General features: G+C 37.9%; 1 protein-coding gene across 1 annotated transcript; it reads right to left on the bottom strand.

Moving 5' to 3' along the window:
- Window positions 1-370: 370 nt before the first annotated feature.
- ALX1 (ALX homeobox 1) lies at window positions 371-19,939 on the bottom strand. The gene is made up of 4 exons (XM_062568135.1): window positions 19,708-19,939; window positions 17,158-17,462; window positions 13,371-13,499; window positions 371-691 (listed from the first exon to the last, which is right to left on the bottom strand). The coding sequence occupies exons 1-4, from the start codon at window positions 19,937-19,939 to the stop codon at window positions 371-373; spliced, it is 987 nt and encodes a 328-aa protein (XP_062424119.1).
- Window positions 19,940-20,851: the final 912 nt, after the last annotated feature.

The raw sequence follows: 20,851 nt of genomic DNA, 5'->3' as shown, positions 1-20,851 counted from the left end.
TTAATTTTGCATGCAGGATTTTTAAAAACCAATAGAGTAGACATATTTGCTTAATAGTTTTATTCTTTTTTGCAGGTTCTATAATCATATGTCATCAACCAGTACAACAAAACATGTTTCTATATAAAAACCAAAACAAAGAGGGCTTGTTGAGCTTGATGCATGGTAAATCTATTTGGTTTATTCTTAAGTTTTATTGTTAAATATTATATCGCATTTGTTTAAGCAGACTTTGTGTATACTGTGATTTCTAGCATTTCACACAGCAGCTTATTGTTGTGTCCTTTAAATATGGGAAATAAAAATGTTTTTGGTTTGCTATTAAAAAAAAAAGAAGAAGAAGAAGAAATAAAGAAAGGTTATTGCTATATTACATGGCCCAGGAAATATTGGCAGCATGCTCTTTGGCCTTCATCCGTAGAACCGCAATGCTGGAGGACCTTCTTTCAAATTCCGGCTTGGTTTCAAAAGCGTGTCCATTGGTTGCCCCGGAAAGTAAAGAGTCAGTGAAAAAATTGTTGAGGGGCACATGGCTGAACTGATTCTGGTGGTTTGAAAAGCCTGTGTAGCCGGAATCTGTCCGCGGTGAGTGGGAATAAGGTGTCATACAGGAGGACGTATCTCGGGGTAGCATGCAGGAAGTAACCACAGAGCCGCTAGCCGCATTCCCTGCCCACAGATTGTTCTGAATCTGGAATATATAAAATGAATAAGATTAAATTTAGATATTTCATCCCTTGTTTTCTGCATTATTTGCTTTGCTTCACTTAGCATATCCATAATTAGTTCTGCTCTGTAACAAGTACTTAACTAGTTCTCTGCAATCATATTAGAAAATACCATGAAGATACTACATGAGCCAAAATACTGGATCACATGCCAGGGAGCTACAGTGTTACACGACTCAAAATGCTAGCTCATATGCCTTGGAGCTATGGCTGTTAAATCATATTCTCTTCAAATCTTCCAATCACTCTGTGATTTTGCGCTGGGTATTTAACAGCATGCCTGTCAGTCCAGCTAGTTGAAGGCTTCCAGTGGAAGCCCACGATGGACCTCAAAGGAAAGATTATACAATACCATGTCATTATAAATCTTCTCCTAGTCAGAAATTTGTCTCAATATAATAGAAAATGCTGTAAAAAAGTGAACCAAACAAAGTAAGATTTCTCAAACTACCAAACCCAACAAATAATTAAAAAGAACAAATCTTGAATAGCCCTATATAGTTATTTTAAAACAAACAAATCCATAAAATACAAGCATGATTCATAGTACATTTAATAATTCTTCCTAAAGTTGTTCCACAGATGGTTTTAAGATGAAAATCCTTTTCATGATGTTGTTATACAAAATTATACTTGAGGATATTTCTTTCTCAGCTCTCAGCCTTAACTGTGCAGCCCTGGAAAACATTGCATGACAGTACAGGAGACAAATTTTGTGGTTACCAGCAATGTCTGCTGAAGATCTGGAGTAACCACGTATGCAAGCTTTCATGTGTAATGCCTTCTATACTTGGCAGCCACTTAAAGCTTAATTTTGAGTCTCAGGCCTTCTCCGGTCACCTATATATACCTGCTGTTTATGGATAGCTATTTCTCTCATATTTATTATTTGATCAACGGACAGAAGGATTTTCAAGGCCTAGCACAAGTCAGCCCCTGCCATTATTCCTGACTGTACATTCTTTCATTCATCCTCTGATCCCTTTGCTGTAACCAAACTTCACATTCAGCCCTTCTCTGTTTTAAACTCTCCACTTATATCCCCCTGTCATAGCCATATGGATATACTCTGGCCTCCTCCTTCATCATTTCTCTCTTACGCCTACCATTCTTATATATAGCTTTATAGTTCTTCTCTGCCTTTACTTACATCTCTTTCCTGAATGTTGATTAAAAAAAGATCTAGAAACTGTAGTAGAGAAGAGAATGTGATGATATAGGACATGTGTAGCCCTCATTCACAGTGGAAAACTTAGCCAACAACTCTGTTGTTTTCTATTTCTTCTACTTTGCTAAACTTGCCTTCTTCCTAAGAATCTGTTGTCTGTTCAGTATATCATTGCTCTGATGCACTGGGATTGAGCCCACATGTCTTTGTTTCTCCTTTGCTATATGTTGGAGTGACTGCAATTACTCTTTGGTTAGCATTGTAAAGTGAGTTCCCACTTCAAACTTAATTTTGTCTTCCCATTCCAAGTCCGTAGATAAAGGAATTTTGGCTTCAAGATACGTAGGTTATCTCTGTGGCTGAGTGATTCTTTTTTTCTGCCAAATTTGAGGTCAGTGGAAGTAATGAATTATGCCAGTCACACACACACACATGCACACACGCACACAGTGAAAAAAATGTTTCTAATGCTGTTGTTGTTTTTTTTCCCATTGTCCTATTACTTTGCAAGAACTCATACCCCCTAAACCACTGACAAACAGAAGACATAAATTATGGTTCACTGAACTCATCTAGCTGAGATCTAGTGCAGATATAGAGGATGAGATAATTAGACTCTTATTTTAAAAGTTAATATTTTGAACAGTTATGTGACCGTGGGTCATCAGGAGCTGACAAACTAATTTGGGCTCTTTGGCAATTCCAGCATTAGAAAAGAATGACTTTGGGTCAATGTTCCAGCTTGGTTTCCTGTAAAAGGCTGGGGAACAGTCAGAGTAGCAACACATCTCCCCAAATTCTTACTCTTCTTAGTCTCCCTGTTCACACAGTCATGCATACACGTACTTAGACACACACTCACATGAATGCAGCCTGCCTCTCTCCACACAGGCATACACACTGCTGTTTGAGCACACCTCAAGTATCTGCTCCTGCATATCCTAGGTGGTCTACTTAGAGGTAGTGGAGTGAATAATGTGCCTGGGGGAGGAGATCAAGGATATTTCCTCCTTCTTGTGGGCCTCCTGAGATCTACAGGAGGAAAGAAACCCTAGTGAAAGATTCAGACCTTATTTCAGTCCCCATCCTTACCTCCTCCCTTCAATGGTTTTTAGTTTGAAAATATTCTCAAACATGAAGTTTATGAGAGACCCTCCACAGCCTGACATGATCCTCAGCTGCCTTATTACTCCTTAACTGACCTACCTGAGCCTATTCTGATTTGTAATCAGACAAGTTGTTCTTGATCCTCAGAGAACTGGTGACTGGTTTGGAGATTAAAGGGCATGCCATGGCTGGATCTATTTGAACCCTTGCCTTGGTTACATGCGTGCAACAAATTTCTGTAACAGAGAATCTATTTAGGATTCTCTGAAGATTCCCAAAGAGAACAATACTTCTCTTATGGCTCAAGGTTCAGGGATCTCTGACTATCCTATTGCCTGGAAGGTTTCTCATATCCTAATATAAAGACATACAGACTACAGCAAAAAGGGAACAAGGGACCCTGAGAAGATTAGAAAGTAGGGAAGAAGCATATATGGCAGCTGGAGAGTTATACAGTAATACTCATAAGGCTTGCTGCCTTCTCAAAGTTATGGAGATTTAGAGCTACATAGGATGTGATTAAGGTACAGAGAAGGGTGGTTAAGAAAACTGCAACTAAAAAAACTAAAAAATTGAGAGGATGTCTTCACTTTGCTTGAAAACCTACACTGCACACATTCTGTTTAAGCCATGAAGTGGGAAAACCAGAAACCCAGTCATCCACATGAAAACTTTTGCCTTTGTTTTGTTCAGGAACGCTAGAATCCTTTATTTGTACTTTATTATATTTCATGCTTACTTACACATTTCTTGCAGCAGCAGTGACAGATTAAGCAACTTGGTTACTTACACATTTCTGTCAGCAGCAGTGATAGACTAAGCAACTGTTTGGGTTTTCTTTCCCTTTCTTCCCATAAAACAAGTTGTCCATTCCTATTCCCATACTGTTCCACTTCATCTGTGCTGATACCAGTGTTTACTGAATTGGAACAGAGATCTGATATAGTTAAAAAAATACAGTAAAAATGATACTGTTATTTTATACCTGAATAAAGCTCGGTGATTGGGTTCACTGTACAGTGCCATAAATAGTATCAGCATGGCTGAGGGAAGAGAGTAGGAATGGGAGTCAGAGGTGGGGAGGATGGGATGCTGAATGAGCCACCCCAGCTGCCAAAAAATGGCCAAGTAACCATACTGCCATACTGCTCTTTGCAAAAACCTTGCCTGTACCAGCAACAATCCAGTTGTCATTAAACACAGAAGTTGTGGGCCAGGCCATCAACTGGCGGAAAGTGGTTTAAGCTTACCTGAAGTGTCTGCCAGATTACTCAAGGTGAGATCATGTCCTGTTATGCTCACAATAGCTACTAAGAAATCCTTTCGTATAAATACTGTGTGGTTTCTATTTTTCACATGTAGAACAAACATAGTATCCTTTAAAAATGTAAAATATGGACTCCTTAAAGCCCTTAAAAGGGGAGTGACCAAGAAATACAAACTTAAAAAGCTTTCGTAGTACTGAATTTCTAAATTTAATCGATTGTAAAGGTGGTAGCAATTTCAATTGCACATGCGTGCGCACACACACACGCGCGCGCACACACACACATACACACACACACACACACACAAAATCCCTCTTTTTTTTGATGGTATTTTGGGGCCAAATGGTTAGTCTTAAAACTTTCATGACAGAATTAATTTGCCCAGATGGGGTCTAATGCATTTATGCAGCTCTAATACATGAGCTAATTCTGAAGGAGCTCACCATTCCTAGAGCTTACTTATATGAGACAGAGTCGCATTTGTCCAACCTCCTCAGATTGCTTTTTAAGACACCCTATGCCAAATACTGCAATTGCCCAGGCTGCACAGATATAATTACTAGAAGAATTTTCCTCAAAATCTGTCTAAATGGGAACACACACAACTTATGCCTTTAATACGGTCTTGATGGACAGACTTCAAAAGGTTCAGAAGCTCAATTTGAAAGTGCCCAATAATGTATGCGGTTTGGAGGTATCATAAAATCTGCCTTTCCTTCCAGATTTCTATTAGTTTGGTCTGTAGCAAACTATAAATTTAGCACCACCGGTTTTCCTGATATTTTTATCCTAGACGAGCTTCTTTCAATTTAACTTCAGTGATATTGCACAGGTGTAAATGAGAGCAGAATTCATCCACAAACCCTAAAATATACCTGTGTTTTATCAAAGAAATATGTGAACAAACTATCAATTCTTAAAGCCTTCAAGTGGTGCCCAATGTTCCGTCATCAGAGGAAGGAATCTAAATTAGCAAACTGTTCAGAAATGCCACGAGAAGCTAAAAAAGCTTTGCATGTTCTTTCATAAGACAGTTACACTTCTCAAAAGTATGATTATTATCCAATTTCTATTCTTTAACTCCTATACATGAACATCACCCTGCCTTCATTTTAGTTGGCTGAATCCCTTCACTCTTGATATATTTTCGGTTTTTAGGGAGGAGTTACAACATAAACGCCTCAGTGAAATTTAGGTGCAAAAGATATTCCTGTATTAAAAATAAGTTCAGTAAAGTTTTACAATAAGTTAAAATTATCAGACCTTCTTCTGGTATGCTGGAAGGAAAAGAGACATTATGTACATGAATTTAAAGAAAATATTTTTCCTCTTAACTCTTGTGTGATCCATGAGCTATATAAAAGGCAATTCAGAGACTGTGAATGAAGCTATACATACAGCACATCTCTGGTTTCTGTTAACATCACAAACAACTTGAGCTTTGCTCTTGTGGTTACCATGAAATTACCAGAGCCCTTCAATATATTTACCTACTGTATGTTTTATACACACACGCGTGCGCGCACACACACACACGACCCAATAGAAAAAAAAAAGTGGGATTTCATGGCTGTGAGAAGAACATAACTGGAGAGCTATGGTTGTTAACATTAGTATGATGTCACATCCTAAGAATATAACCTTCTGCTTGACATTACAGAGGAAAATTAGCTGAGATAACAGGTCATCCCATTTGGTTTCATTGCTTTTCATTTTAGTTTCAAGCTCCTGGAGTTTCAATCTTCTTGCACGACACAAACTCAAATCTGCAATTTTTCTGAGAGTTTAGTTATCACTTACCAGCCTTCGGTTCTTCCACTGCCAAATTGCTGATCTTTTTTTTTTTTTTTTTTTTTTTTTCCTCTTCTGCTATCTATTTTAGTCTCCTGTCTATTCAGATTGAAGTCTCTTTGCAGTAAACACACATAGGCACACATATTTTCTATTTGAGTGGATGTGTGGTTTAATCCTCATGAAAAAAAAAATGCCAACCCCTGTTATGATCTCTAGATATGAGCTAAAAAATAATAAGAATAAAATAATTTGATACTAAACCTTGGCTCTGTTCTCAGAATGATGCTGGGCATTGCAAGGGAGACCTCAAAAAGACTAGACTGCTAGTTTTTTGCCATTCCTTTCCTTGTCCCCCATGAAGAAACATCTTTGCACTGCCAGAAAATGCAGACATCCTGGGCTTGCCCAAGGAGGTAGTTTAGTCAAGTTAAATACAACAGCTCTTAAACTACTCTAAACTACTGGTTTGCAATTCATAATCTAATGGCTGTTCCTGGTCCATCAGGACAAGTCATCTGGTCTTGTCACAGTCTTTTTCTGGGGGCCTATCAGGAATAGATAAAGAATAGGCAGAGGTTTGCCATTGCATACTGAGTACGTAGAATCATAGATCTATAGAAAAAATGACATTGAAGAGGACCTCTGGGGTCATGAATCCAGACCCTTCTCATAGCTAACTTTGCATTTAAATCAAGTTACTCAAGCCATGATCAGTCAAGTTTGGAGTATCTCCAGGTACAGAGGAGATTCCACAACTTCTCTGAACAACCTATTCCAATGTTTTACCACACTCATTGTACCTTTTTGCTTATATTGAGACAGTATATAATGAGCTTCATTTGTGATCATTACTATACTGTAGGAACAGCAAATCCAACACTGGGCCTAGTGAACATGCAAAGATCATCTATACTGTTAGGCACGTCATGTACAGATACCTATGACAGAGCTGCAGCACACCATTCTCAGATACGCCTCTAAAATGCAAACTGACCCTTAGTAGCCAGAGGCTTATTTCATACCTTGGAAAATGTTATTAAAAAATAAATTCCTGTCTTCAAATAGTTCATTAGCCTCAGTAAAGCGACTCAGAGTTCAAGGAACCCATGTTTCACAAAAATAGTGTAACAAGCAAGATGTTGAGACTCTGAGGAGGACCACATGCAGTGATGACTGAGAACCAAGAAAAAATAAAAGCGCAGTGCAGAAACTATTTTGTGTAGAACAGGCACCACCCAAAAAGATTAGAAGAAGTGTTACTCTTGTTGGCAGATCAGTCACAGCAGTGCAACAGTCAGCACATATGCGGCAAGCAACACACTATCCAGGTGGTGGTCCAGCCTGACTTCCATGATCTCACAGATAGACAGCATGAATATATGATAAAACTTCTTTGAAGCTAGCTCAGATATGTCTACCACATCTACTCCTACTTAATCAGTGTGTCCATAGCCTTAGTGAACTATTGTGATTAACTGTCATTTATACATCTATTACAGTTAAAAGAATTTTTAACTCATATAACATGTGATGTCTAATACATGCCATATGAAAGATTTAATTGGAGCATGTAACTTTGATTATTGCTAATGAGAATTACCCATATGTACTAAGGTTAGAGCTGAAATGTAATGATGTTCCAAGGGTTTAGTATATAACACATGGATATTGATACCACTTCTACACTCTTTGGTTGCCAAAATAGATCGTGTGATGCCATGTTGTTCAATATACTTAATTTGATTTATCAGTCTGGCAGATGGAATGTACGTTAGCCTCTTCCTACTTCTGTTTTTTGAGAGATTTCAATATTTCTCTCTCTCTACACTCCCTTCCTGCATCATTCTGGTTCCCCATATCTTTAAAATTCTTGTATCTCCTCTTGATATTTCCACCTACAGTAGGCTGGATTTTCCATGAAAAAAATTACATTCAGTCTTGTCCAACTCTTGCCTTCATTTGCAAGTAAACATGAGAACATGAGTAAACAAAAAATAAATTCCCCAAACTGCAAATTGTGCATGTGATAGTAGAAGGGAGAATAGAACAGTGTGAGAGTATAAATCACTTGGAAGAACTTACAAGAACAACGACAGCTAGTGAAACAAGCAAGAACTTTGCAAGAACAAACAAGGCAGAAAAAGATGCAAATGGAGGTGTGAAAAGAGATTCCTTGAGGGAAAACTGTTGCTCCTTATGTCTGCTTTTAAAGGATACAATTCAACGCAAGTGTTTATTTATGTGCTGATGTGCTTACATTTGTGAAGATAATATCTATAAACTAAATTTATCTTATACGGGGAAAGCTGCAGTTCTACATGCTATTAATAATGTAAGCTCCTGATCAAATTTCTCTCTTTTGTGTGTAAATAAGGAGGAGATGGGGGGAAAAAAGTTTATCTTTTTTTTTTTTTTTTTTGGTCTCTTCTATATCTTAAGACTATACATTAAGTGTGATAAAGTCAAATACTCTTTGCAACATTAGCCTTCTCACAATGCAGGGGACATGATTTCAGTTTCACAGAAGTAATCATATGGACACCAATAAGGTAAGAGAACAGCAAGGCTAAGCAATCATTTTATTCTTCCTTTCCTACACACGATATATAAATCCACCTATGGTAACTGCAGATGTCTGCAGTTGAACAGACTATGGAGAGTGATAGACACTTTTGAAGGTCATTTTACTTTTTTTATATCCACTTTAGGAAGAAAAAAAATCCGTTAATAAGATCTTCAATGACTTTAAAGGGAGCCTGTATCTAGCATTAAAGTCTATTTGATTAAATTTCCAACACACAGGGGCCTAATCTGGACACCAACTGTCCCCCCTGAAGTGTGGATCTTGAACGTCCTCTGTCCCAGCACCCTAACAGCAGCCCAGATATCCCAAGAGATCTTAACCAGCGCTAAACACTATATTTAGGTGAGTGAAACAGTCTCCAGCATTTACCTCGGTGAACTGAAGTCAGTGTTTCCATGGGGTGAATCTGCACTCGTTTTCTCCCTATTAGGATGCTGCCTCTTAACTTTCACACCATCAGCAGAATATTGCTCGTTAATGAGGTGCAAAGTGCTTGGGATAAGAGTTTTATCCAGTGAATTGCTGCTGGCTGCACTTGAAAATGACTTAGAGCATAAGTGTTGCATCAGCAAGAGAAAGTCTGAAGCATGAGTACTGAAATTAAGGACGCTGAAACATGTCAATAAAATTAAATTTTAAAAAAAAGAATATATATAAAATTTATCCAGAGAAGTCTGTTTTTCAGTATAATGTTGACAAAAGTTAAATATTTCATCTAACTGAAAACTTGCTAATTTTGTGGTATTTTTAATGTTAAAAACATCTAGTTTGGAAATTTTCAACTGATTCTAGTTTTTGCCTCTTGTCAATTTGATTTAATTTAATTTTAGTTTTCATACTGTGGTTTTGCCAACAGTAGGTTCAGAAAGCCTAGAAAAAAACATGTAAACAACAAATGAGTTTCCCAAAATATTATACTAACTGTCCTTCCCTGCAATCCAGGTGTTGTCAGTATAACTAACAGGAGAGCTATTTTTTGCACAGCAGCCAGCACCTATACTCAACCTACTGCAAAAATAATTTAGGTTAGAATGAATTAAGCATGGCACTCTATCATGGGCTGTAAAAAAAATTTTTTTGTTTGTTACTATTCTGAAGATTATAACGTGTAATTTAATAGCAAAATCAGGCTGGATAATAGAAAATTCAGAGTCAGCCTTCCATGTGAAATAATTTGAAAAGATTGTTTCCGCACAGGAATATCTTTCAGGTTTATAGAGTCACACAATGCATAAAGACATCATATTCTTAATTTCTACTTGATGAAGAGAGATGGTAAAGAAATTAAGCAGTCTCCACACCCTCCATTGGCTGTAAAAGAGTCTGATCTTTCTACTGGAATGTGGGAGGCTATCTGTTTTGGGGAACAAATCCATAGTGAGGCTCAAAGCAGAAATCTTCAGACTGGAAAAAATATAATGCAGAAATTTACATTTTTTTCCTTACTCCTTCTACCACACAGAAGTGAATATTTCAGATTGATTTTATCCTTGTTGAACATCATCCTGTATTTTTCACCAGCAGCAGAAAGTCTGTTTTCCTTCATGTTAACAAAGGCTTCATGATCTAGCTCTAATGACCTGTGTTCCTCAATCCCCAAGAAAACCTAGTTTCTTGAAAGTATGGCAAAACCTGTCTAATTTTGAGGGATGTCAATGTCACAATAAAAGTTCTTTCATGTACAGAAAATCCTAAATGGATCTTTGGTTTACTTCATGGCATTAACTTTTCCACATGTGAGACTTCTCAGAGTAGTAAAATAATGGAGTTGTTCTGGGAAGTCAATCTATAATAGTACTAAGACCAAATATCCAGACTATGGTTATAAATATCTATTTCTGCCTTCTCTGTAGGATGGTTTCATGAATTTATAGGCAAATCATGCAGTGTATGTTTACTTTCTGTGACTCAGCCACCTATAAATGGAGATTTAGGTTAACAGTTTGCATGTGGGTGGTCATTATGTTTTAAATGTGGATTTTCATTGTCTCAAGCATTCTGCCTGTGAATAAGCTAGATATATGGTACATATATAGTTTTACTGAAGGTGAGGATTTAAGAATGTGAAAGACATTATCATGAGATTAGCAAGAATGTCAACTTACACTGAATCTTCTGTGAAATTGTCTGGATACATACTCATACTGTAGGATATTGTAAAGTAACCTTCTCCTTCTTCACTGAGGAATAAGATATCTTCTTTTCATCACGTAGCCAAACTAGCAAGAATTCATCCAAAACAGCTAATGTATGGTGGGCTCAGAGCTTAGTTTAGCTCCTTGATCCTGTTCATGAAGTTCTATTACGGAATAAATTAGATAAACCACTCTTAAAACTAAGAGTGCTCACATGTGACCCTAATTATGGAGTTCAATCATAAGGTTGGAAGGGACCTCTGGAGATCATCTAGTCCATCCGTCAGCATAGCCCCATACGAAGGGTGAACCCACGACCTTGGCATTAGCAGCACCACGCTCTAATCAACTGAGCTAAACCTGCCCCCAATTTCTCATGTAGGTTACCAGAGGCTATTTATGTATGTGTGCGCCTGTCTGTTTATCTGAAATTTGTAGGGCTATGATTCTGGGTGAGTACTACATGTTTACTTGTTTATGAATGAGTACATTTTTATACTCCTATACATTTCAGAGATGCTTTATTTAAGATTATGCTATCATTATTTCCACTTAAACTTTCTAGTTATAGAAATTTATAAATCAATAATAAAAAGTTTTACCAGGCTGAAACTTAGGCATGATATCAGGCTTGGAAAAACACTTTTTACCAAGTTCATAAAAAATAAATGAGATGAATTCACTCATCTTTTTTAACAATCTGAAAATACAGAATAGATATTTCATTGATTTTAGAATTCTGTCAGTAGTATTCTCCTATAACTCAAAAGCATTTCATTCTTACAAACATTAATTTTATCACAACCATTTTAAATACCTACCAACAACTTACATTACTCCATCATCTTATATTAGCAAAGCTTCCGACAACTGGAAAAGATTGTAGATTAAGTCTTACTTAAAATACCTGAGCTTAGAGGCAGCTAATTTACTGTAGAAAACTGAGTCAGCCATAAAAAACCCAAAGCCTAAGTCAAGTGTTCACCTATCATGATACTACAGAGAAGTCAGAGAGGCCTTCAAAAGATACTTGGACTCCTTGAGTGAAATGAATGGGTGCACCTACATCTCTGAAAATCTGCTTAGCAGTGCTTAAGTTTTTTTTGCAGCAAACACATTCCTTACCTAGGTCTCAGACAAGAATTTTGTCCTCCTTCACAATACTATACACTACATTTTATGCAATGGTTTCTAATGTAATTTGGGCTAATACCCTGTTGTGTGACAAAATACTAAGGGGTAGAAAGCTAGGTGCCTGTAGAGCTGAAATAACTCTCCCTGAGTTATGAGCTGGTAGAATAAAAGAATCTCCATTTCAGAAGCTATTCTAAGAAAAATTTAACCTCCTGAGAGGTAAGTCACTTTAAATTGGGTACAGGACCAAGAAACGTAGGTTTGAGGCCTCTGGTCCAAAGCTAATCACATTCAGACAACACTGAGTATAAGCAAAGTAAGGCCAGGTAGATGTATGAGGCAACAATTCTTATAAAGATGACAATGTTACTAAGTCTGGCAGAGACATTGCTACCTGATCAACTAGAAGAGCAGTGAGACACCAGAGTTGGAAGGACTTTACAGCAGGGATCCATAATAGATGTTTGCTTCTTTTGTTTTTATTTTGTTTATATGGCGAAAACAATGGGAAGTAAGAGACTTGAAGAGAAAAACCTACAAAAATAAAAGTATTAAATGCACTAAAATAGGCAGGCAGGAAAAAAAATGAGAGAGTGAGGCAAGAAGGAAACAGATTTGAGGATAGACACAGAAATTAAGATCTTATTACATGGTAATACCTTACTATGCAACAAGGGAGGAATAACAGAGAAAAAGAAATGAAACAACCCAGTATCATCCAAGAGAGCTTTGTTTTATCTCTGCATCTCTCACACAGCCATACAGATTCAGTCCTGATTGTACATGGCCATAAAGTGTCTTCATGACAGTAGAAGACTTGCTGAATTCAATAGTCTGTCCAGATCCCTAAAGGAATGTGCATGTTTAAAAGTTGGGACTTCAGAAGCAAGTTGCCTAGAGATCACGTAGTTTATGACTCATCCTACCAAAACATACAAAACCAAAGTGGTCAAGACAGTTGTGCTTGTGAATGTATATGTACCAGAAATTAAATCCTGACCCTATTGTAGTGAAAATGGCAATATTCCTGTCACTCTCAATGGGTCTAGCCTTCATCCAAAGTGTGTATGTTGACCCATAAGTGATTGAAATCCCCACATAATTTTACATGCAGGAAAATATAAGCCACCTAGCCATATCAACAATTACTTGGGTTCATATGCCATAAGTTGGCATATGACAGTTCACCTGTCATAAATTATGTAAAACTCTACAGCTCATAAGATCATTCTTTAAAGAAATACTCGTACTCTGACAGTTCGTTATTCATGTTAGATGTCAGAGCTGTTGTTCACAATAGCAGCTCCTGTGGCAGCGGTGTTTTTCACATTTATAAAGAGCACGAAAAGCTAAATACAGTAAAGTCTTCATGCGTCTCCTGTGTAGGTATACGCCTGAGGGTGGAAGAGAAGATAAAGCAAGAAGCAAAGTGCTACTTGGTCTTTACCATACCTGAGGGTAGCTGTCAGTCCTTGGAAGAACAGATATATCATAGGTAGCAGCGAAATGGCTCTTAGCTTGCTGGATCTGACCATAACGTTCTCTTTTCCTCCATTTTGCTCTTCTGTTCTGGAACCAAACCTACAGTAAACACGGAAATAACCGTGAAGATAAGCTCACTTGCTTACTGTCTGAAGTGTCTTAGCAAAAAGCCAAGAGACTTTGGGTAGTAGCTTTCAAAACGTCTGTGTATCTAGGAAAGAGAAGCCTTCTTCTGAAAATGAACAACTTGCACTCTCTGTTAAGTGTAAAACTACTCAATATGAGATCTACTTAAGTTATTTCCTGGCTATTTTAAAAGTATATATCTTTTCCTTTTCAATGTCTCAAAAACAAGCTGAGGATGCTGGTGCAAGCCACCCCAGCTGTCAGGAAGTGAAAATTTTGAGAGAGCTGAACTCTTGAGAGGAAGATCTCCAAGCAGCAGCAAGTCACCCTGTAAAGAAACTTTCTCCTTAAGTTCTCTTGACCACTGACTTGATATGGCAGCCTTTGTTCTGTTTTCTAGAGAGATACATAATCTTTATCAAGTACCATAGAAAGAAAGCAAGAAAAGCTGAATGGCAGGACAATAGTCTGTGTTTAAAAAAAGGCTTCAACAAGGCAAGTTCACAGATAACAATGATGTAAAATAATAAAAAATTATGCAATTGCAAACAATTTAAAGCTCTGGTGACATTTTTCATAATTTTTGTTAGGAAATATGTTTCTGCTGGTAGAAGACTAAAAAATGGTATTTTATACCTACATGCTGAAACAATTTGGATTTAGATCTGAAACAATGTCATGCTGGTCAGCTAAAAGCTTCCTATATGTTTCAATAGCCTTTGGATTCATCCTGTATCTTGAGCATCATGTGTTATCTCAAAGCCTATCACACGCACAGTTCTTGCTGCAGCTGATATCTGTGTCTTGTGGTCATCAAAAACATTCTCCTCTTTCCAGCAGTTTACTTTGGAGGAACTCAGGATAAAAATTGACTTAAAAGAATTATTCTGATGAATTAAAGAGATTGTTAAGTAAAGTGACTGTTCCCTTACATTATATTATCCAATTAAGTCTTTATCATTTGGCTAAAAACAAATTTATACCCACTTTTTAAAAACAAACCATACCACTAAGAGCATCATTTTTTTATTATTATTTGAACAATGGTATTGATTAGTATTCCTACTAAATGGGTCATGAACTCATTTAGATAGACATGGTATATAAATAGAGCTATTTTTGATAGATACTGCTCATAAATTACATTTTGAGGGATAACTGATGGTGAAATATTTAAAATAAAACTATTTGTTTTATAATGCAGTTTTCGCCCTAATCTCTGGAAAGCTTAATTCTCCTTTGATGCTGTTTAAGAAAAAAAGGGCATAGTTTTGTTCATTTTAATTCCTAAGTACTTGTTGTAAATTTAGTATGTGCAACTTTTAAAAATATACTCAGCAATCAAAGCACAGCCAATGCATACAACTGCTGAGTATATATTGTTAGGAACCTTGTTGATAAATTTGTATTATTATGCCCGAGGCTCAGCAAAAAGAAAGAAAAAAAATTCTCCTGTCTCCGCAGGAGACATCAAGAACACACTACGGGAATTTAGTAATGAGGCTCTTTCATTGAAAAAAGACCTTGACAATCTCTTTAAAATGGGTGCCAATTACTACACTGACATGTAGCAGGAAAGAGAACAACTTAGATAAATTAGGTTCAGGTTGGCGCTCTCTGCGTGTATGCAGGACAAAAATTAAATTGGATGTTGATGAAATGGCGGTGAAGGGAAATGTGGGTAAGCTATCCAGCTGATCACTCTGCTAAATTAAATCAAACAATTTGCTTGAGTTTATGGTAACTAAAGGGGTAAAAAAGTACATATTTTTTTCCTTTTGACAATCTCCCAAAATGTTTCTGTTTACATCACTTTACTAGAGACTGACTCTTGGCAGAGATAAAGTAACCATTTGCCTCCACAAAGCAATGCAAAAATCTGCTGCTTGTTATCCTTGAATTGCCAGATGCTTGCCTCTAATGATGTAAGGGCTTCTAAATTGCTTAATCTTGTGATGGAATACTGTTGCTACTCTGGATTAAAACGATCACCGTTTCGTTTAATATTGGGCTTCTCAGAAATGAGGAAGATCTGTTGTTTCTTGAGCAAAGGTAAAGCATATATAAATAAAATACGAATTTATATATTCTGTGAAAGTCCAGCGAAGACACACACAAGTTTTCACATTTGCTCTCTTAATTTTAATAATTTTACCATACAAAGCTTCTGTAACTATGAAAAAAAGTCATTTGGTTGATTTTAACCTCTCTATTGTGGCTATTAATTTATTAATGGAGTAGTTCTCACAGGTCCAGAATTATGCAATTGGAAAAACAGTGGTTTAACATTGCACCTTTTTGTTTTTTAAGTCAGAGTATATCCTAATGAATAGAAGTCATATTTTGAAAGATCTCTCAAATTCTGAAGATTCCTCAGAACCTGAAGAGTTAAAAGCCACTGAACTAAATTACTTTAACATCACTGACATTGTATCAATGTAGCTGATGGAAGCATTTGGACTCTATTTTCAGATGACAACAGTGAATATGCCATCTGGTTGAATAGACATGAAAAGAACATTTATTTACAAAATTAATTAGCTGAGTTAGTTTCTGAAAGTGATCTTGGCTTAATTTCAGTTGTATGCATGTGCACTGATGTCTATTTCTTTATATACATGTGTGAGTATGTGTTTAATTACAAGTTGTGAAGTTGTTATCATATTCAAGTCACTAAATTAAAAAAATTAATCCCAGTCTGTAAGAAACTACATGACTGCTAGTCCTAAATTGAAATGATGAGTATTACCAGAATGGGGAAGATCCTAAAAATAGGACAAACTTGCAAAATGCAGCTCACACCCATTTCTGCAGGAAGATCTCTTAAGGGGGAAAGAACTGTTTCCTGTGTATTTAGTTTCTTTTCTCACCATTGCACAGTCAAAGCCATAAATACTGTTGAGATTACTGTACATGCACATACTGAATAAATCGATTTTGTGCATAGTTAAGATACTCAAATACAGCACAAAGCGATCAATACTATGTATGTTTCATTCAAAAATTAAAAATAGCAGTATGAATTGGTTATGCAAGCTTAAAAACAAGCAAATGTACTTTCCCATTTTGCAAGTATTAAGCTCATTCCATTCTACAGAAATGAAAGGACTAAGTTCCCAACACAAACACACGCACACACATGTGTGTATATTTACACATGTGTCTATATATGCAATTTCACTGTATACTCTTTGGATAGAAATAAGGAATTTGATTATTTTTTAGTTTGTACTTTTCATTTCATAACAGAGAATCCTCTGCGGTTGAATTCTGCATCGTCATCAGTCCGAACTACAACATCTCCTTTTAATAGGATCTTTTCACATTAACACTTTAAGTATTCATTGACTGGATTTCTAACTATAAAACAGGGCAAACAGAGATCAAGACTACTTCTATTTTGATATCATTTCTCATAATTTAAACAAATTTTGAGAACAGTAACACAAGTGATTTTAAAAGTAACTGTTTATTTTATCACTGTATCATAGCAGCTCATATCTATAAAGAAATAAAGTAAAACAGGCTAATTGCTATAGCTTTACAGGCCTTCATACTATCCCCGAGAGAGCCATTGATCAATCCCTACAATGCATAACTTGCCACGGAAATGCTGAGGTTTGGTTCCTACCTGGACTCTGGCCTCAGTGAGCTCTGTTCTCAGAGCTAGCTGTTCTCTTACATAGACATCGGGGTAATGAGTTTTCTGGAAAACTTTCTCCAGTTCCTCCAGCTGCAAACTGGTGAAAGTCGTTCTGTGCCTCCTCTTCTTACTGCTGGAGACGTTGCTGTCACACTTATCACTGAGTTCATCCAGGTCACCCTTCTCCTGCATCCCTTTCACAGGAGACATCCTGAGATTGCTGCAATTGTCCATGGGCCTGTTCAGCTCTGTATGAAGAGGCTGTCCTTCCACTTTAGTAATTCCATAGTTCACTGTACATGGGATGGGGGGAGGGAAATAACTGGTTAAACAGGAGTTTTAGACTCAAGGGTTCATATAAAACAGTTCCATAAGGAACCGAGTTTATGTAATTACTTATTTCCATATGAGAACATGGAAAAGGAATCAGTAAAATTAATCACAATTAAGACAAAAATATTAAGTCACACAGAATTTTAACTGAGAATTGTTTTTAAAGTATCATCTAATTTTTATTGGTGTAAGGAGGCATATAGGAATACTTTCATTCTGCAACAAGAATAGATAATCAGCTATGAAATCAGCTGCAACTGGAGTTGCCCAGATAAAGAATCTTAGCCCAAAACAGATTTGCATATAAAATGTGGCATAAAGCTATTGACGAATGTCCCCTAAATTCGGAAGCAGATAAGCGAAACCCACTCCATTTCTATGAAAACAACTATAAAATAAACTAAATAGGTGTAAACTGACAAATCAAGAAGCAAATGAAACTGAAAATTAACCTCACTTTACGAACTCAATAGGATCTACATACTTCCTCTTGGATTTATAAAGTGGAATTGTTTTCAATTAAGTTTGTTATGGTTACAAAATACAGAGAGTTTCTGCAAAATATTAAGTAGTTAAAAGAGATTATTTCATATACTTTCTATCAGGATTGCAGGAACTGTTTGTCTTTAGGTAAAATCTGAGTAGTGATAAAAAATAGTCCTCTGTAACTTCTTAATAAGAAATGAAAACATTTTATATTTTTCTATTTTTTACATATCTCACATCACTTAAAAATATACAACATATTATAAGATTCGAAATGATTTTTTTTGCTTGCTCAAAGAGAGGTAAAAAATGTTAAAACATTATTGTAATAAAACCCTACAGAGATGACACGTAACGTACAACAAGAAGCTTGGTTTGGAATTTTTTCACATTCTCAATAATTTCTTTTCTTTCCGTACGAGGTGATTTTAACTAAACACAGTTTTAAATACTTACCGTCCATACATAGATAGGAAATGCCCCAAAGCCCCAAGGCACACATTAAAAGAGCTAATTAACAAAAACTTCAATCTATAAATCAAATTTTCTAAAGCTTGTTTCTAAAATGCGTTTGCAGAAGTCTGTCTTTATTTCTTATAAACTGTCTCGTACAAAAAGAATGTTTTCAAGAAATGCTTTAAGACCTATGCGAAGGCAAAAAAATGTAAGATATCGTTAGTCTCTGTATTGCAACTGATTTTAACAGTCCGAGCCTCTGCTAGACAAGATATTCTACATTAAGTTTCATAAGCACTGAACCATTATCCTGCTGAAATAATGGGCAAAATTATAAGCTGTTTATAAAACAGAATGTTCCACCTTCTCGTTTTCCAAGCAGCTAGAAATATATATTTAACAAAGCGATTTGAATTACCTGGGTTGTTTTTCTAATCTATATTAGGAATCATGCGGTTTGCGTGCTATGTGTTATTTAGTGAGACAGCGGAGAAGCGCTCTCGGTGCAAACCTTGCTTCAGTGCGTGAAAACACGACCGAATAACCCTCTATTTTCATCTTTAACAGCACCTAGCAGACTGACAAGGGCTGCGTTCACAGCCCGCTGCAACCCGCGGCTGCATTCTTCTAAAATTTTAGAGGATGGGGGGGGGAAGATAATAATAATTAAAAAGGAAAAAAGAAAAAGAAATCGCCGCCGCTGCGGCGAGGAAGGCGCCCGCACGGGCGCGGCGGCCCCGCACCGGGGGCCGGCGGAGCGGCGCGGCGGCACCGCGGCGCGGAGGCCGGGGAAGCTGCTCCGCCGCTGCGGGGCCCTTCGCTGCGCCGCCGCCGCCCCCGGCGCTGTCGGCGCCCCCGGGGCCCCGGTGGCGGCGAGGCCGGCGGGACCGGCGCTGCTCGGCGCTGCTCCCTCCGCGCCGGCAGCGCTCACCGATACGCGGAGCAGGCGGGGGCTGCGGTTTTGCTGGGGTGGGTAGAAAGGGCAGCAGCCGACGGAACAGCGCCAAAAGGAAAAAAAAAAAGAAAATCACTTCAAAGTGGGCCTTTTCCCCCTTAAGTTTTTATTATCAGCTTTAGGTTTTGTTTTGATTTTATTATTATTATTGTTTTTTTTCTTTTTTACCTGACAGCACCTCGAATCCCAGCGCCCAAAGGCTGGAGGCTCCTTCGGTCTCCCCGGGCAGGATGAGCCCTGGCCTCCCCAGGACGCCTCGGGGAAGGGCAAAGCACGAGAGTGTGAATAAGCCTAGGATGGCGACTCACCGTTACTGTCCTGGCAGGGTGAGGTCCTCTCCAGCCTCACATGATGCTCAGCCCTTTGCAGTGGGTTGAAGGCCTGCACGCATTTGCTGCCTGACGTTTTGCTGTAAAAGGACTCATTGTCCAAAGTTTCCATAACGTGCTCCAAAGTGCCTCCTGCTCCCATGTAAAAGTCACTGTTCTTGCTCGGCTGGCTCTTCAGGGCAAACTTCTCGCTCAGAAAATCCATAATCATCTAAGGCTGCTTGAGAGCCTCTTCCCTAGACAGAGGCTGGACTGTGAGCCGGGGAGGGAGGGAGAGTGGGTGAGTGGATGGAAGGGAAGGAGGGAGGGAGGGAGGGAAAGACCTTCAGCGCTCAGGGAGCTGCTTTGCCTCTGAGCCTTTGATTTGTCTTGTCTTGAAAGGGGAACCCGAAGTTGCTTTTATATCTTGAAACTCAGCAGGGCTCCTAGTGCAACCTCCCCTTTCTAATGAATATGAAAATAGGCAAGCAGTGTAACTCCACCCCAGGTCCCCCAAGACCTAATCCCAACACAGGAGGGAGTTCCAGGCCCATTTTAGACAGACAGATCCCTTCCAGACAAACAGACACACAAGCCAGCGGGGAGAGTGAGAAGAGAGAGGGAAAAAAAAAAAAAAAAAAAAAAAAAAAAAAAAAGAGGATGCGCGAAGAGGACATTTCCCCTCCACAACAGATTCATATTTCTCCAGGCATCCTGGAAGGCCAGTGACCCCCCCATTCCCAGCTCCCAGCTTCCCAAGAGTTTAGAGCAAGGTAACTTCAGCAGCAAACTCCCTCGAGAAAAGGGTCCTCTTTAACCAGTCTGAATGATAACTTGGTAGCTGCAGTCCTGTTCTCTGAGGCTGTAAAACTGAGATTTAGTGTTCATTCTTTATTAAAAACTTAAAGAGAGAAAGAAATATTATCGGGTATTGTTCGTGTTGTGGAAATGGAAAATTGAGGGACTTATAAACAAACAAACAAACAAACAAAAATCTGTTACATCAGAAATTGGCCCAAGAGAGAATTTGACTGCTATCAAATAGACCTCCAATGTGCCTCTGTGTGTGTGTGTGTGTGTGTGTGTGTGTAAAACAGCTAAAACAAGTCTGTTATCTTAAATCTCCTAGAACCTCAACCTCTAT

Source organism: Rhea pennata, chromosome 1 (assembly GCF_028389875.1).
Source record: "Rhea pennata isolate bPtePen1 chromosome 1, bPtePen1.pri, whole genome shotgun sequence".
NCBI classification, from domain to species: domain Eukaryota; kingdom Metazoa; phylum Chordata; class Aves; order Rheiformes; family Rheidae; genus Rhea; species Rhea pennata.
The sequence above is the reverse complement of the archived record's forward strand: the minus strand, read 5'-3'. Positions and strand labels throughout refer to the sequence as shown.

What these genes read in the sequence shown, in the direction of transcription:
- ALX1 (XM_062568135.1), bottom strand. Translation starts at nt 19,939, where the DNA reads ATGATTATGGATTTTCTGAGCGAGAAGTTTGCCCTGAAGAGCCAGCCG. An exon ending in ACCCTGCCAGGACAGTAACG is followed by an intron (nt 17,463 to 19,707) that starts GTGAGTCGCCAT and finishes TCCCATGTACAG; the next exon opens with TGAACTATGGAATTACTAAA. An exon ending in TCACTGAGGCCAGAGTCCAG is followed by an intron (nt 13,500 to 17,157) that starts GTAGGAACCAAA and finishes TGTTTACTGTAG; the next exon opens with GTTTGGTTCCAGAACAGAAG.